The sequence below is a fragment of the Entelurus aequoreus genome, linkage group LG01 (assembly GCF_033978785.1).
Source record: "Entelurus aequoreus isolate RoL-2023_Sb linkage group LG01, RoL_Eaeq_v1.1, whole genome shotgun sequence".
Lineage (NCBI taxonomy): Eukaryota > Metazoa > Chordata > Actinopteri > Syngnathiformes > Syngnathidae > Entelurus > Entelurus aequoreus.
In genome coordinates, this window is record NC_084731.1 from 57,944,422 (window position 1) to 57,963,855 (window position 19,434).

At 42.3% G+C, this 19,434-nt stretch overlaps 1 protein-coding gene across 1 annotated transcript in view; it reads left to right on the plus strand.

Annotated features, from left to right (window-relative positions):
- mapkapk2a (MAPK activated protein kinase 2a) overlaps window positions 1-19,434 on the plus strand; it is a 98,161-nt gene that overhangs the window by 43,573 nt on the left and 35,154 nt on the right. Inside the window, exon 2 of the mRNA XM_062025721.1 lies at window positions 4,017-4,156. Within this exon, the coding sequence (XP_061881705.1) occupies window positions 4,017-4,156 (140 nt within the window). The remainder of the gene's footprint in view (window positions 1-4,016; window positions 4,157-19,434) is intronic.

The following is a 19,434-nucleotide window of genomic DNA, read 5'->3' on the forward strand; positions in this document are numbered from 1 at the left end:
TCACATTGATGCACAAAAGTGATGTGCGAAACCGCAGATTTTCTTCCCGGTCCGATTTCAGGTCAAATTCAAGCTGGTATCGGCGATATCGATCAGATACGTTGTGAAAATATACCCAATGTGTCTGGTAAACTTCAGAAGGAGTGTATTTCAAGTGTTTTTGCTTCAAACGATATCAAATCACAGGGCGAAACAAATGACGTCATTCTGCACTGAATGCGTTCTTATTTATATTCAACTCTGTAAGTAGTGTCTCCAAATAACCTACAATAATAGGATACATAGACCTGCAGTATCATAATACAGAGTGACTCATTTTAATTGCCAGTCATTTTCTTAAATAAAGAAATTGACAGACTGAAGGCCTTACGTACTTACCCTAGGCGAATTAAAAAGTAGTTGCTGGTAATGACTTACAGTGCATCCGGAAAGTATTCACAGCGCTTCACTTTTTACACATTTTGTTATGTTGCAGCCTTATTCCAAAATGGAATAAATTCATTTTTGTCCTCAAAATTCTACACACAGACAATGTGAAAATATTTTTTTTAATTTTGCGAATGTATTAAAAATAAAAAGCTAAAGAATGTACATAAGTATTGACAACCTTTGTTCAATACTTTGTTGATGCATCTTTAGCAGCAATTCCAGCCTCAAGTCTTTTTAAATTTGATGCCACAAGCTTGGTACACCTATCTTTGGGAAGTTTGGCCCATTCCTCTTTGCAGCACCTCTCAAGCTCCATCGGGTTAGATGAGAAGTGTTGGTTTTCATCCAGGACGTCTCTCTACATTGCTGCATTCATCTTAGTCTATTCAGGGAGGTGACCAAGAAGCCGATGGTCACTCTGTCAGAGATACAGCATTCCTCTGTGGAGAGAGGAGTACCTTCCAGAAGGACAATCTACCAATCAGGCCTGTATGTAGAGTGGCCAGACGAAAGCCATTTCTTCGTAAAAGTTTGCCAAAATGCACCTGAAAGACTCTCAGACCATGAGAAACTAAATTCTCTGGTCTGATGAGGCAAAGATTGAAGTCTTTGGCGTGAATTCCGGGCATCATGTTTGAAGGAAACCACGCATCGCTCTTCACCAGGTCAATGCCATCCCTACAGTGAATCATGGTGGTGGCAGCGTCATGCTGTGGGGATGTTTTTCAGCAGCAGGATGTGAATGCAGCAATGTACAGAGACATCCTGGATGAAAACCAACGCTTCCCATCCAACTTGATGGAGCTTCAGAAGTGCTGCAAAGAGGAATGTGCGAAACTGCCCAAAGATAGGTGTGCCAAGCTTGTGGCATCGTTTTCAAAAAGACTACCTGTGTACATTTGATTTTTTATAGTTTTTTATTTGTAATAAAATTGCAAAAAACAAACAAAAAAACCTAACTATTCACATTTTCATTGTGGGGTGATCTGTGTAGAATTTGGAGGACATACATGAATTTTTTTCATTTTGGAATAAGGCTGTAACATAACAAAATGTGCAAAAAGTATTGATATTTTGATTTGAGAATCGAAATTGGAGCATAAAGTTCTGGTATTGGCAGAATCAATATTTTGGTATCGACCCGCAAGTCACTAACACACAGATAACACCATTTTATGTTGCTTACAGTCTGTACAAATAAACAGTGGGCAAGCGGAAAGCTTCTTGAGAGTAAATTAATCAGAGTGCACGCCATGGTGACTCTTATTAGTAACAAGATCAGGAGAACAAATGACATTTCAATGGATTTATTCCTGCACTTGCTAGCTTGATAAACTTCACTATCAATCGGGAAGTTTCAGTAGTGAATCACGCACATCTGTTTTGCTTGCTACTTTGCAGTTGCTGCTAAAGGTGTTTAAAAAAAAATCCAGAAAATTCAGTGGTACTGTACTGTAGTTTTCTTGAAATTGACTTAAATTGTATGTTTCACCGAGAGCTGGGTGAATACGGCAACAATTACAAATAATTGAACGATCATTGTTAATTATAATAATTGTACCTCAATGCTCAACGGTTACTTGACTTTTTGTTGACGTCATCCTGACAGGGAAGCTGCTCATGTTGTACTGGCTGGTTTCCCTGCAGCCTGCACACTTGGTGACACCTGGCGGCCTGTTTTGTAACTACACTACACTATGTATTGGAATAAAGCTTTTTACATTTGAACATTTTGTAAATTTTAGCATACCGAATTTTTTTTAAATGTTTAACTCAGGGGCCAGCAACCCAAAATGATGAAAAAGCCAAATTGGATCAAAAATACAAAAATACATCTGGTTATATTAGCTATAATAGCCTACTATCAAAATCTTTGTTGACCGAAATGTTGAAATGTAATATTTATTCTACACATTTTTAAAACCTTGGAAAACATTAGTAAAAGGGAGGCTTCTCAGTGGGTACGATAACTCCTGGAAATGACTGTCTTAGAAGAGCCAAAGGTATAGATGTGTGTGTCCAAGTTAAAGGAAACTACAGGCTGTCTTCTTCTAATAGATTTATTACAATCTTTGCAAGCTGGGTAACACTTGCTGTGGTCTGGAACAACATGGCACCCAAATTACTATCAGAAGTGCATGAGACATGCAAAAAAAACATAAATACACAGGACATAAGTAAAGGAAATTAAATGCGCTCAAATACCTACAAATGAGGCATAATGATGCAATATGCACATGCAGCTTGCCTAAATAGCATGTTAGCATGGATTAGCTTGCAGTCATGCAGTGACCAAATATGCCTGATTAGCACTCCACACAAGTCAATAACATCAACAAAGCTCACCTTTGCACATTTACACATAGTATACAACGTTTAGTGGACAAAATGAGACAAAGAAAGAGTAGCATAAAACACGTCTTTCTGTGGCAGTGTCGGAGAAAGTTGTACATGTAAACAAACTGTTGCGTCACAGTCTACACAACTGGGTGCGTTCAAGGACAGCCAAAGTTAGTAGGACAAAATGGCGCTCGCAGAATACTCATCAGTGAAGCATAAACACAAACATATTAAACAGTGGGCTTTCTAACAATTAGGAAGGTGTGTGTCACGTTTGTCCTCCTACAGAAACTGTATTAAAACAAAAAATACATATTTTCCCCCATCTTTTTCCATTTTTATACATTTTTGTAAAAAATCCAGGGGGCCAATATGGCGGCGCTAAGAAGCAGCATGCGGCTCTAGAGCAGCGGGTTGCCAACCTCCGGTCTAATTAGTCATGTGCCACCCTGGTCTCTAATCTGGCTGTCAGTTGCAAGGCTCTCGCAGACCTAACACCAGATCCTCGGTCAGTGGGGAGTCGGGACTTTGTGGTTCCTAATTTCAGACCTTCTTTTGGACAGTCACCAAGGGTCCCTCGAGAGATCTGCTTTCCAATCGCAATATCCGGGTGTGTTAGTCCGACTTTTTCAAAAACCAAACACAATCAGCTTAAGGTGTTTCCATGGGCTGAAGGAGGCCTTTTTAGAGACAAACTATTTGAGAAATCGGGCTAATTTAGTGCATGGACACGTACGTTCTATGGATGCTGCTATGCATCTGAAGACTAGATGAGGACCTTCCAGTATGAAGGGCCCGCTGGCATCAAGCCCACTGTTGTGCTGTGTCTGTGGGCAAGACTGGAATGTTAAACATGCCATGATGGAAATATGATTATTTGCAGACTTACATGGAGGAATTATTTCTATAGTCTTGAAAGGATTTCACTTATTTTTGTTTCTTCTTCTTTATGTATTTTGCAATTTATAATGTGCTCATCTTTGTGTTTTGAATCAGCCATTAAAGGAATATGCCTATCAAAGATTGATTGATAGGCATAATAATAATTGGCATAGATAAGTGTCAAATTGTGCAATGAATGTGTCACAACAAGAAGGCATCACATGACGGGCCCTGCAACATATGCCTGTTACACTTCAGCCACATGATGGCAGCACTGTGCTACTTTATACTGAGCTTGCATGTGTCAATGTGTAAGTCATCATGAATTTAACACACACGCTCTTTTATGCTTTGCTATCTGCTAGATGCTGCAGGATTGTTCCAAAGCACGTAGAGAAGTGGAGCTCCACTGGAGGGCATCGCCCTGTTCCAATATTGTACGAATTATTGATGTCTATGAGAACCTCTATCAAGGCAGAAAATGTCTGCTTATTGTCATGGAATGGTAAGTTCACAATAGCACACACACACACACACACACACACACACACACACACACACACACACACACACACACACACACACACACACACACACACACACACACACACACACACACACACACACACACACACACACACACACACACACACACACACACACACATTCTTGTATTTGTTACCGTCTTTAGACCTCTGAAAAATGCCTACCTCTTTAGGCCCACCCTTTCTCGATATATAAAGATTTGTATTTACAACATTAACATACTATGCAAATATAAAATAGGTAAGCTGTTAGTTAATAATATGTTTTTGAATTTGTAATGGGTTTTTAATCTTTATTATTTACTTCAAGTTATTTTTGTAATGGGTTTTTAATCTTTATTATTTACTTCAAGTTATTACAGTATGTGTCTATTTACATATTTATTTTAATTAATGAAATTAAATTACATTTGTTACACACACTTGTTATTACATATGTTGGCCAGAGGGGCAGCACTTCAAATGTTTACACACACTTATTTCATATGTTGACCAGAGAGGGAGCACTTCTAAAACCGACACACAGTCAATTTGAAAAATCTCCTTTTTCAATCAATCAATCAATCAATGATTTTATTTATATAGCCCTAAATCACAAGTGTCTCAAAGGGCTGTACAAGCCACAACGACATCCTCGGTACAGAGCCCACATACGGGCAAGGAAAAACTCACCCCAGTGGGACGTCGGTGAATGACTATGAGAAACCTTGGAGAGGACCGCATATGTGGGTAACCCCCCCCCTCTAGGGGAGACCGAAAGCAACGGATGTCGAGTGGGTCTGACATAACATTGTGAAAGTCCAGTCCACAGTGGATCCAACACATCAGCGGGAGTCCAGTCCACAGCGGGGCCAACAGGAAACCATCCCGAGCGGAGACGGGTCAGCAGCGCAGATATGTCCCCAACCGATGCACAGGCTAGTGGTCTACCCGGGGTCCCGGCTCTGGACAGCCAGCACTTCATCCATGGCCACCGGACCTATGCAACTCCCCCTCGCAAGGGACAGGGGAGAAGAGGAGAGAAGAAAAGAAACGGCAGATCAACTGGTCTAAAAAGGGGGGTCTATTTAAAGGCTAGATTATACAAATGAGTTTTAAGATGGGACTTAAATGCTTCTACTGAGGTAGCATCTCTAACTGTTACCGGGAGGGCATTCCAGAGTACTGGAGCCCGAATAGAAAACGCTCTATAGCCCGCAGACTTTTTTTTGGCTCTGGGAATCACTAATAAGCCGGAGTTCTTTGAACGCAGATTTCTTGTCGGGACATATGGTACAATACAATTGGCGAGATAGGCTGGAGCTAAACCGTGTAGTATTTTATACGTAAGTAGTAAAACCTTAAAGTCGCATCTTAAGTGCACAGGAAGCCAGTGCAAGTGAGCCAGTATAGGCGTAATATGATCAAACTTTCTTGTTTTTGTCAAAAGCCTTGCAGCCGCATTTTGTACCAACTGTAATCTTTTAATGCTAGACATAGGGAGGCCCGAAAATAATACGTTACAGTAATCGAGACGAGAGGTAACGAACGCATGAATAATGATCTCAGCGTCGCTAGTGGACAAGATGGAACGAATTTTAGCGATATTACGGAGATGAAAGAAGGCCGTTTTAGTAACACTCTTAATGTGTGACTCAAACGAGAGAGTTGGGTCGAAGATAATACCCAGATTCTTTACCGAGTCTCCTTGTTTAATTGTTTGGTTGTCAAATGTTAAGGTGGTATTATTAAATAGATGTTGGTGTCTAGCAGGACCGATAATCAGCATTTCCGTTTTCTTAGCGTTGAGTTGCAAAAAGTTAGCGGACATCCATTGTTTAATTTCATTAAGACACGCCTCCAGCTGACTACAGTCCGGCATGTAGAGTTGAGTGTCATCAGCATAACAGTGAAAGCTAACACCGTACTTGCGTATGATGTCACCCAGCGGCAGCATGTAAATACTAAAGAGTGCAGGGCCAAGAACCGAACCCTGGGGAACTCCGCACGTTACCTTGACATAGTCCGAGGTCACATTGTTATGGGAGACGCCCTGCATCCTGTCAGTAAGATAAGAGTTAAACCAAGACAAGGCTAAGTCTGACATACCAATACGTGTTTTGATACGCTCTAATAAAATATTATGATCGACGGTATCGAAAGCGGCGCTAAGATCAAGAAGCAGCAACATAGATGACGCATCAGAATCCATCGTTAGCAATAGATCATTAGTCATTTTTGCGAGGGCTGTCTCCGTAGAGTGATTTGCCCTGAAACCGGATTGAAAAGGTTCACAGAGATTGTTAGTCACTAAGTGTTCATTTAGCTGCTGTGCAACAATTTTTTCGAGAATTTTGGAAAGAAACGGAAGGTGGGAGACCGGTCGGTAGTTTACCATGAGGTCAGGATCGAGGTTAGGTCTTTTGAGCAGAGGATGAATAACCGCTTTTTTGAATGCTAGGGGAACAGTGCCGGAGGAAAGTGATACGTTTATAATATTTAACACTGATGGACCTAATAATACAAACAGTTCCTTGATAAGTTTCCCAGGAAGTGGGTCAAGTAAACATGTTGTTTGTTTTATCCCACTTACACGCTGTAATAATTCCTCTAATGTTATTTCATCAAAAATAGAGAGACTATTTTGGAGGGCAGTGTCCGTCGTATATACAGTCTTATTTGTGTTAATAGAACCCAGTTGTAGCTGGGATGCGTTGTCTTTAATCTCCTTTCTAATGAGTTCAATTTTCTTATTAAAGAAATTCATAAAGTCATCTGCCGAGTGGGTGGAGCTACTGGGAGGAGTCCCTTGTTGGGTTAGCGATGCTACTGTACTAAACAGAAATTTAGGATCGTTTTTGTTGAGGCGGATGAGATTTGAGTAGTATTTAGCTTTAGCTAAGGTAAGCATGCGTTTATAAGTTATTAAACTATCACTCCATGCTTGATGGAAAACCTCAAGTTTAGTCGCGCGCCATTTGCGTTCCAGTTTTCTACATGATAATTTATGAGCTCTAATTTCTTCTGTAAACCATGGGGTGCGCCTTTTAGGGGCCCTTTTTTGCTTTAGCGGTGCTATACTATCAATAATTTCGCGCAAGGCATCGTCAAAGTTGTTAGTGAGGTTATCAATAGAGCCGACATAATTTGGGAATGGTGCCATTACCGAAGGCAGTAGGTCAGCAAGAGTCATCGTTGTGGCAGCATTAATGTTGCGGCCGCTATAGCAGTTATTATTATTATTAGCTTGTTGACAAAGAGTCAAAACTTCAAATTTTATAAGGTAATGATCGGACATTACTTTAGTATATGGAAGTATCATAACTTTGGAGGTGGTGACACCCCTGACAAGCACTAGATCTATTGTATTACCGTTGCGATGCGTGGGTTCATGTATTATTTGTGTAAGACCACAGCTATCAATTATGGTTTGGAGCGCCACGCACTGAGGGTCCGATGGGGTATTCATATGGATATTAAAGTCCCCCATTATGATTATATTGTCGGCGTGCGTCACTAGATCAGCAACGAACTCTGAGAATTCACTGATAAAGTCCGAATAGGGCCCAGGGGGGCGGTAGATAACAGCCAGGTCGAGAGGTAGCGGTGTGACAGACCTCATAGTAAGCACCTCAAATGATTTATATTTATTATTTAGGTTAGGGGTAAGGTTGAAATTTTCATTGTATATTAGTGCGACACCCCCTCCCCTTTTAAGAGGACGGGCAACATGCGCATTCGTATAGTTAGGAGGAGATGCCTCATTGAGCGCAAATTTTTTTTGACCACCCTACTTTTGATAGATTTCACCACCAGGGGTGCAAATGAGACCTTCTCTATTAGATGCAATTAGTGCTACAACAACTAATCGATTAAATCGATTAAAATCGATTATAAAAATAGTTGCCGATTAATTTAGTCATCGATTCGTTGGATCTATGATATGCGCATGCGCAGAGGCAATTTTTTTAATTTTTTTTATAAACCTTTATTTATAAACTGCAACATGTACAAACAGCTGAGAAACAATAATCAAAATAAGTATGGTGCCAGTATGCTGTTTTTTTTCAATAAAATACTGGAAAGGATAGAAATGTAGTTTGTCTCTTTTATCTGATTATTAATCGAAGTAATAATCGACAGATTAATCGATTATCAAATTAATCGTTAGTTGCAGCCCTAAATGCAATGGTTTTCCGTATTCGGACCATGATTTATGTCCTAACTTGTATTGATGGTATTGATGACTTGTTGATGTCTCAAGAAGGGTAGACACACACACACACACACACACACACACACACACACACACACACACACACACACACACACACACACACACACACACACACACACACACACACACACACACACACACACACACACACACACACACACACACACACACACACACACACACACACACACACACACACACACACACACACACACACACACACACACACACACAGGGATAGTGTATGCCTGCTTGCTATTTTTCAGGCATGAGTCTACTGACAGGCCACGTGGTGGGGAAAATAAGTACAGTATATGATCCCCGGTGGATTTTGGTAAAATAAAGCTAGTTAAATTAATATTTATTGTTGGATTGAGGGAAATAAATATTTGAACCCCTACCACCTAATAAGAATGAGGTCCCTCATGTACATTTAATGTGCCCATAGAGCACCCAAATCTGCAAGAAGCTTGGTGGAAAATGCACCATAAATTATATAGTTTACAGTAGGGCTGGGCGATATGGCCTTTTTTTAATATCGTGATATTTTAAGGCCATATCGCGATACACGATATATATCTCGATTTTTTTGCCTCATTCTTGATTGAACACTTGATGCATATAATCACAGCAGTATGATTCTATGTGTCTACATTAAAACATTCTTCTTCATACTGCATTAATATATGCTACCTTTAAACTTTCTTGCAGAGAAGGAAATCACAATTTAAAAAAATCACTATTTTTTTCATACGGTGTTGATCTGGAAATGTTTGCCTCGGCATTTTGGTGGTGTGGGCGTGTGGCACCGAACGGAGATGTTGACATGCGGAGTGAGCACTCTTCATTCTCTAGCAGGTGACTTTTCAAATGATGCTACATATAGCAGTAATGCTACTTTTTATTGCAACGCTTTCGCCCCACACTTGACAAATTACGGTTGTCTGTTCGACATATTCCCACTTGAAGCCAAACCACCGCCACACGATGGACCCCCTGCTGTTTTTTGGGGGAATTAATTCTTCCTTCATTTGTTACCAGATTCGCACCTTCTCTCTCTCGTATTACCACTCGCACGGCTGCGCTAGCATTACAACTAACGTTACCCATGCTGCTACCTCTCTGCTCCGCAAGGGCGTATACGTATGTGACGTATGACGTGACGTATGTAAGAAGGTACGCTTGTCTGTCGGTGAGAAGGAGACACAGGAAAGAGCGAGGAGAGCCTGCAGTAGTGTAATGCCAGCAGCTAAAAGCAACTGCGTGAGAACGTATACTCAAATATCACAATATAGTAATTTTCTATATCGCACAGAGACAAACCCGCGATATATCGAGTATATCGATATATCGCCCAGCCCTAGTTTACAGTCAGTTGCCTTCACTCTTGAGCTCCATGCAACATTTCACTTCATGGGGTAAAGGTCCATCAATCCATCCATCCAGCCATCCATCCATCCATCCATCCATTTTCTTCCGCTTATCCGAGGTCGGGTCGTGGGGGCAGCGGCCTAAGCAGCGAAGCCCAGACTTCCCTCTCCCCAGCCACTTCGTCCAGCTCCTCCCGGGGGATCCCGAGGCATTCCCAGGCCAGCCGGGAGACATAGTCTTCCCAACGTGTCCTGGGTCTTCCCTGTGGCCTTCTGCCGGTCGGACGTGCCCTAAACACCTCCCTAGGGAGGCGTTCGGGTGGAATCCTGACCAGATGCCCGAACCAACTCATCTGGCTCCTCTCAATGTGGAGGAGCAGCGGCTTTACTTTGAGTTCCTTCCGGATGACAGAGCTTCTCACCCTATCTCTAAGGGAGAGCCCCGCCACACGGCGGAGGAAACTCATTTTGGCCGCTTGTACCCGTGATCTTGTCCTTTCGGTCATAACCCAAAGCTCATGACCATAGGTGAGGATGGGAACCTAGATCGACCGGTAAATTGAGAGCTTTGCCTTCCGGCTCAGCTCCTTCTTCACCACAACAGATCGATACAGGGTCCGCATTACTGAAGACGCCGCACCAATCCACCTGTTGATCTCACGATCCACTCTTCCCTCACTTGTGAACAAGACCCCGAGGTACTTGAACTCCTCCACATGGAGCTATATCTCCTCCCTACTGGGGTAAAGATGATTGTAATAAAAGATGAGCAATCAGCCCAAAGTTTGACAGGAGGAGCTACGCAGCGCATAAAACAAAATCCAACGGATCCAACGTCGCACGGATCTGTACGTTTGACACCGGTTTTATCTGGCCAGCGAGATGAGTTTGCCAAGTCTAAAAATCCTAGGGACCCCAACAAGTCATAAAAATGGGGTCCCAAAGTAAATATTTGGGGGTCCCACTTTTTTGTAACTGTTTTGAAACCAAATTATAAATGTATGCATTATCCTGTGCTTGTCAGGGGTGTCACCACCTCTAAAGTTACGATACTCCCGTACACTAAAGTAATGTCCGATCATTACCTTATAAAATTCGAAGTTCTGACTCATTGTCAACAAACTACTAATAATAATAATAACTACTATAGCAGCCGCAACATTAATGCTGCCACAACGACGACTCTTACTGACCTACTGCCTTCGGTAATGGCACCATTCCCAAATTATGTGGGCTCTATTGATAACCTCACTAACAACTTTGACGCCCTGCGCGACACCATTGATAGTGTAGCACCGCTAAAGCTAAAAAGGGCCCCTAAAAGGCGTACCCCATGGTTTACAGAAGAAACTAAAGCCCAGATATTATCATGTAGAAAGCTGGAACGCAAATGGCGTGCGACTAAACTTGAGGTTTTCCATCAAGCATGGTGTGATAGTTTAATAACTTATAAACGCATGCTTACCTCAGCTAAAGCTAAATATTACTCAAATCTCATCCACCTCAACAAAAATGATCCTAAATTTTTGTTTAGTACAGTAGCATCGCTAACCCAACAAGGGACTCCTCCCAGTAGCTCCAGCCACTCAGCAGATGACTTTATGAATTTTTGCACAGCAGCTAAATGAACACTTAGCGTCTAACAATCTCTGTGAACCTTTTCAATCCAGTTTCAGGGCAAATCACTCTACGGAGACAGCGCTCGCAAAAATGACTAATGATCTGTTGCTAACGATGGATTCTGATGCTTCATCTATGTTGCTGCTTCTTGATCTTGGCGCCGCTTTCGATACTGTTAAACATAATATTTTATCAGAGCGTATCAAAACGCGTATTGGGATGTCAGACTCAGCCTTGTCTTGGTTTAACTCTTATCTTACTGACAGGATGCAGTGTGTCTCCCATAACAATGTGACCTCGGACTATGTTAAAGGCCTACTGAAATTATTTTTTAAAATTTAAACGGGAATAGCAGATCCATTCTTTGTGTCATACTTGATCATTTCGCGATATTGCCATATTTTTGCTGAAAGGATTTAGTAGAGAAAATCGACGATAAAGTTCGCAACTTTTGCTCGCTGATTAAAAAAAAGCCTTGCCTGTACCGGAAGTAGCGTGACGTCACAGGAGCTATTATTCCTCACAATTCCCCATTGTTTACAATGGAGTGAGAGAGATTCGGACCGAGAAAGTGACGATTACCCCATTAATTTGAGCGAGGATGAAAGATTCGTAGATGAGGAACATTACAGTGAAGGACTTGAGAGGCAGTGATGGACGTATCTTTTTTCGCTCTGACCGTAACTTAGGTACAAGCTGGCTCATTGGATTCCACACTCTCCTTTTTGTGTTGTGGATCACGGATTTGTATTTTAAACCACCTCTGATACTATATCCTCTTGAAAATGAGAGTCGAGAACGCGAAATGGACATTCAGTGCCTTTTATCTCCACGACAATACATCGGCGAAATGCTTTAGCTACGAGCTAACGTGATAGCATCGTGCTTTAACTGCATATAGAAACAAAAAAATAAACCCCTGACTGGAAGGCTAGATAGAAAATCAATAATACTATTAAACCGTGGACATGTAAATACACGGTTAATGCTTTCCAGGCTGGCGAAGGTTAACAATGCTGTGCTAACGACGCCATTGAAGCTAACTTAGCAACTTAGCAACGGGACCTCACAGAGCTATGCTAAAAACATTAGCTCTCCACCTACGCCAGCCAGCCCTCATCTACTCATCAACACCCGTGCTCACCTGCGTTCCAGCGATCGGCAGAAGGACGAAGGACTTCACCCGATGCGTTTGGCGGCCCGGAGACGTAGGAAGTCAAGGTGAGGTCGGCGGCTAGCGCGGCTAGCGCTCCAACAAAGTCCTCCTGGTTGTGTTGCTGTAGTCCGCTGCTAATACACCGATCCCACCTACAACTGTCTTCTTTGCAGCCTTCATTGTTCATTAAACAAATTGCAAAAGATGTCCAGAATACTGTGGAATTATGAAATGAAAACAGAGCTTTTTGTATAGGATTCTACGGGGTACCATAACTTCCGTTACTCGGACTTCGTCACGCGCATACGTCATCATACCGCGACGTTTCAGCCGGATATTTCCCGGGAAGTTTTAAAAGTCACTTTATAAGTTAACCCGGCCGTATTGGCATGTGTTGCAATGTTAAGATTTCATCATTGATATATAAACTATCAGACTGCGTGGTCGGTAGTAGTGGCTTTCAGTAGGCCTTTAAGGTAACGTGCGGAGTTCCCAGGGTTCGGTTCTTGGCCCTGCACTCTTTAGTATTTACATGCTGCCGCTAGGTGACATCATACACAAATACGGTGTTAGCTTTCACTGTTATGCTGATGACACTCAACTCTACATGCCCTAAAGCTGACCAACACGCCGGATTGTAGTCAGCTGGAGGCGTGTCTTAATGAAATTAAACAATGGATGTCCGCTAACTTTTGCAACTCAACGCTAAGAAAACGGAAATGCTGATTATCGGTCCTGCTCAACACCGACATCTATTTAATAATACCACCTTAACATTTGACAACCAAACAATTAAACAAGGCGACTCGGTAAAGAATCTGGGTATTATCTTCGACCCAACTCTCTCGTTTGAGTCACACATTAAGAGTGTTACTAAAACGGCCTTCTTTCATCTCCGTAATATCGCTAAAATTCATTCCATTTTGTCCACAAGCGATGCTGAGATCATTATCCATGCGTTCGTTACATCTCGTCTCGATTACTGTAACGTTTTATTTTCGGGCCTCCCTATGTCTAACATTAAAAGATTACAAATGGTACAAAATGCGGCTGATAGACTTTTGACAAAAACAAGAAAGTTTGATCATATTACGCCTATACTGGCTCACTTGCACTGGCTTCCTGTGCACCTAAGATGCAACTTTAAGGTTTTACTACTTACGTATAAAATACTACACGGTCAAGCTCCTGCCTATCTTGCCGATTGTATTGTACCATATGTCCCGGCAAGAAATCTGCGTTCAAAGAACTCCGGCTTATTAGTGATTCCCAGAGCCAAAAAAAGTCTGCGGGCTATAGAGCGTTTTCTATTCGGGCTCCAATACTATGGAATGCCCTCCCGGTAAAAGTTAGAGATGCTACCTCAGTAGAAGCATTTAAGTCTCATCTTAAAACTCATTTGTATACTCTAGCCTTTAAATCGACTCCCTTTTTAGAGCAGTTGATCTGCCGTTTCTTTTCTTTTCTTTTCTACTCTGCTCCCAACCCGGGGTGGACCGCTAGCCTGTCCATCGGATGGGGACATCTCTACGCTGCTGACCCGTCTCCGCTCGGGATGGTTCCTGCTGGCCCCACTATGGACTGGACTTTCGCTGATGTGTTGGACTTTCACAATATTATGTCAGACCCACTCGACATCCATTGCTTTCGGTCTCCCCTAGAGGGGGGGGGGGGGGGGGGGGGGTTACCCACATATGCGGTCCTCTCCATGGTTTCTCATAGTCATTCACATTGACGTCCCACTGGGGTGAGTTTTCCTTGCCCGTATGTGGGCTCTGTACCGAGGATGTCGTTGTGGCTTGTACAGCCCTTTGAGACACTTGTGATTTAGGGCTATATAAATAAACATTGATTGATTGATTGATTGATAAACACAACAGAACAAATACCCAGAATCCTTTGCAGCACTAACTCTTCCGGGACGCTAAAAAATACACCCCCGCTACCACCAAACCCCCCCCCCACACACACACCTTGTAGCGTCCCGTAAGAGTTAGTGCTGCAAAGGGTTCTGGTTTGGTGTGGATTCACAGTGTGGCGTATATTTCTAACAGTGTTAAAGTTTTTTATTCGGCTACCCTCAGTGTAACCTGTATCGCTGTTGATGAAGTATGCGTTGCATTCTAATGTGTGTGCGTGCAGAAGCCGCACTTGTTATGTGACTGGGCCAGGGCTGGCGGGCGTTTGGAAGACTCCCGGGAGGATCAGCGGGCCAGCTTTAGTGTTAATTTGATATTGCCTCAAGGGCCAAGTGAAATTACACGGTGGGCCAAATTTGGCCCGCGGGCCAAAGTTTGACACCCATGCCCTAACCAGTCTACATGTGCTTTGTGGACTTGGAGAAGGCATTCGACCGTGTACCCCGGGAAGTCCTGTGGGGAGTGCTCAGAGAGTATGGGGTAACAGACTTTCTTATTGTGGCGGTCCGCTCCCTGTATAATCAGTGTCAGAGCTTGGTCCGCATTGCCGGCATTAAGTCGGACACGTTTCCAGTGAGGGTTGGACTCCGCCAAGGCTGCCCTTTGTCACCGATTCAGTTCATAACTTTTATGGACAGAATTTCTAGGCGCAGTCAAGGCATTGAGAAGATCCGGTTTGGTGGCTGCAGGATTAGGTCTCTGCTTTTTGCAGATGATGTGGTCCTAATGGCTTCATCTGGCCAGGATCTTCAGCTCTCACTGGATCGGTTCGCAGCTGAGTGTGAAGCTACTGGGATGGGAATCAGCACCTCCAAGTCCGAGTCCATGGTTCTCGCCTGGAAAAGGGTGGAGTGCCATCTCCGGGTTGCGGAGGAGACCCTGCCCCAAGTGGAGGAGTTCAAGTACCTCGGAGTCTTGTTCACGAGTGAGGGAAGAGTGGATCGTGAGATCGACAGGCGGATCGGTGCGGCGTCTTCAGTAATGCGGACGCTGTATCGATCCGTTGTGGTGAAGAAGGAGCTGAGCCGGAAGGCAAAGCTCTCAATTTACCGGTCGATCTACGTTCCCATCCTCACCTATGGTCATGAGCTTTGGGTTAATACCGAAAGGACAAGATCACGGGTACAAGCGGCCGAAATGAGTTTCCTCCGCCGGGTGGCGGGTCTCTCCCTTAGAGATAGGGTGAGAAGCTCTGTCATCTGGAATTTACTGAAGCCGCCCTCCAGGTAGAAGGCCTTGTAGCCGTCGTCCTTCATCCGGCGGAGGAGCAGCCCCAGCACGGGGCTCAAAGTAAAGCCGCTGCTCCTCCACATCGAGAGGAGCCAGATGAGGTGGTTCGGACATCTGGTCAGGATGTCACCCGAACGCCTCCCTAGGGAGGTGTTTCGGGCACGTCCAACCGGTAGGAGGCCACGGGAAGACCCAGGACACGTTGGGAAGACTATGTCTCCCGGCTGGCCTAGGAACACCTCGTGATCCCCCGGAGGAGCTGGACGAAGTGGCTGGGGAGAGGAAGTCTGGGCTTCCCTACTTAGGCTGCTGCGCCCGCGACCCGACCCGGATAAGCGGAAGAAGATGGATGGGTTTGTACTGTAGCTATTTAAGATTAATTTAAATCAAATCTATTATTTCAAATTAATATTTTTGGCGGGAATTGTGTTTTCGATCACTTACGCTAAGACAAAACAATTTGTAGAATAAATGTTCACAATTGAATAGCTTAGTTGCTCAGACATTTGTGTGTTTATGTTTATAAACCTTTAAATTGGGGTATGTAGTTTCTTAATGGGGTAAGACGTCGATGTTTCTTGTTTTCATTTGATCATTTAAGCTCGCAGGCTGGTGCCAGTCAGTCCGTGAGATTTTAAAAGTGTAGTTATTAATCACGTTTTTTCGATAATTTCACCTTAAAATGGTAATACTAACTGTCAGAAGTTTTACCCTCGGTTATAATTATTACAGTTCATTGCTACTTCCCCATTTATTTGCAAAAACCATAAATTTTAGGTGTGAGTTATGTCTTCACTGCAAGAGATACCTCATGCAAAGCTGACTTAAGCACTTTTTTTTCTTCGTTTATAGCATACTCGACGAGAAAGTGATCCATTTCTTTGAAACGACATACATTTTGTTTGCCTTTTGCTTTCTGTATTGCAACATGTTAAACCACCGAACTTTCTTCTAGTTGTCATGTGTGCTCTTGTATGTTCGATGAGCAGAGGCAGGGGACACATCTGCATCCGCACACTCATGTAAAGGCCATGACTCAATAAGTGTCGTTTAACCAAACAAAGAACTGTCAGTAACAATTGGAATGTAGTTTTTAATGCCATATGAAGCTATTGTTTAGAACTGCCTAAAGTTAAAGTTGAAGTAGTTGCTCTTGATTTGACTCATATTTCTCATCACACATGACAGTAATTAAGCAACTGGTCATCTAAGGCTAAAAACAACATATTTCTCTCAAATACAAGCCTTTTATTACCGTATTTTCTGGACCATATGATAGTTTTTAGCGCTTCGATAGCAAGATATAAGTTAGAACTTTACGCTACTTTATATTTGAAATGGCAACAGCAGAGGATTAATGCCCCATAACAAGAAAATAGTGAAAAAGAAGAAGTTTATAAACTACGGCATCATCACGGACTACAGTGGGGGAAATTTTCAGGACTTATGCAGATCTTAAATACACATCAACAAGTACCAAGAAGGTAAGCAAAGTTGGTTTTGCATAATATTGTGAATCAAAATTCCATATACCGTAATTTCCGGACTATAAGCCGCTACTTTTGGTAATATGTCTGCTAATGGGTTCCATTTTGCGGTCCTTATAAACACACCATAGTAATACTTGTATATCTGACTATGGTTGCCGAAATGAACCAGCAATTCATCAAGCGGTGCGGCTTCAAAGTCATACTAAAACATTTTGACAGATTTTTGAGTGCCTTGTGTAATGTTCTCTATTTTCAATGGAACATTTAAAGTTTTGGTGTTTACTGGCGTCATATTGCAGTCTACACGTATCTCTTACGTGTGACTGCCATTTACTGGTCACACTTATCATTACACCATTTACCAAATAAAACTGCTTCGAGGTTGGTAAGCACAACCAGAATGATTCCGTACATTTGGCGCACCGGGTTATAAGGCGCACTGTCGGGTTTGAGAAAATTAAAGGATTTTAAGTGCGCCTTTATAGTCCGAAAAATACAATGTTTATTGTAAAAAAAATTAAATCAACACTGTACCAAATGCATTTAATTGGGGCATTTGCTTGGTAATGTGTATTATGGATATTATTGTACATTGTGTTCCCTTCAGAGGATGAGTTTGCATACTTCACATTAGATAAGAATTTACAGTGAACTTGTGGGGCAGTACATAAAGGTTTCTGCTGTGACGGCACTAGATAAATGTGTTTAGTGGTGCCCTTCTTATCACCGCTGATGAGAATTCAAGAATCACCCCATACAATTTTAAGAACACAGATACCGAAAGGAAGGGACTCGTGACTAAAGATGTATCACAAGTGCAGAACAAAAAGCAAGCCTGAGGTCAGAGGGATGGCCCCTGTTATGAATTGTTCTCACATGCCGATCACCGTGATGACAAAGTATGCTCCGCTGAACTTGCATTTCTTAGGAAGCAGATAATGAAAGCCAGATTTCAAGAAATTTTAAGTGAGCTGCTAGCAGGTTCCCCCAAATCAGAGTGCCCACGCTCTTACATGTGCATGATTAATAGTGTGTGTGTGGTTGTTGGTCACACACAAACCCTCAAACGTGACATGGATGATTGCATCTGAAACTTACAATCATAAAGAACACAAAGCTTAACTGAAACGTATGAAGCCTACTCATTAGCATATTACCGTACACCATTAAAAGGGTCCTACTGCAAAATCAACTTTTATCACCCGTTTCTGTGTATTTGGGATCCCCATAAGTCTTTATAAAACAATGTTGTCTTCTTCCAAACTTGCTCCTAACGAGCCGTTTGTAGTTCGAGACTTCAGTGATGTATTTAGCCTTTTTGACTTCAGTGGCTGTTGCCATGTATGGTTGAGATCTACCCAAAGAGATTTGCACATTCATTATAACATGTAATATTTATAGTTTGTTAATTTCGTATTAATTTCACAGCCGCATCACAACATTCACTTTTCTCTTCGACAACAACACTACTAATCATGGCAGACTTCAGTAGAGCCACCAAAGACTACTTTGAACCCAATTATTATCCAGTACCTTATATTTTTGAGCCTGAATATGAGAGAGAACGAAGTAGCGTGCTTAACAGATCCAGCTTAAATTAAACACCAAGGGCCTGATTTACTAAGATCCAAACACCACGCGCTAAACATTGTGTGCAATTTATTGTGGGCATGTTGCGTGTGATTTGCTAAGACTGGTATACCATACCATACCAACTTATTTATAAAGCCCTTTAAAACAACCACTGTTGAAAAACAAAGGGCTGTACACCACAAAGAAATACAGGCAAAGGACAGTTTAAAATATATCATTTAAAACAGAGGTAAAATATAAATTTTTCTATATATGGGGCGGCGTGGCGAAGTTGGTAGAGTGGCCGTGCCAGCAATCAGAGGGTTGCTGGTTACTGGGGTTCAATCCCCACCTTCTACCATCCTAGTCACGTCCGTTGTGTCCTTGGGCAAGACACTTCACCCTTGCTCCTGATGGCTGCTGGTTAGCGCCTTGCATGGCAGCTCCCGCCATCAGTGTGTGAATGTGTGTGTGAATGGGTGAATGTGGAAATACTGTCAAAGCACTTTGAGTACCTTGAAGGTAGAAAAGCGCTATACAAGTATAACCCATTTATCATTTATATATATATATATATATATATATATATATATATATATATATATATATATATATATATATATATATATATATATATATATATATATATATATATATATATATAT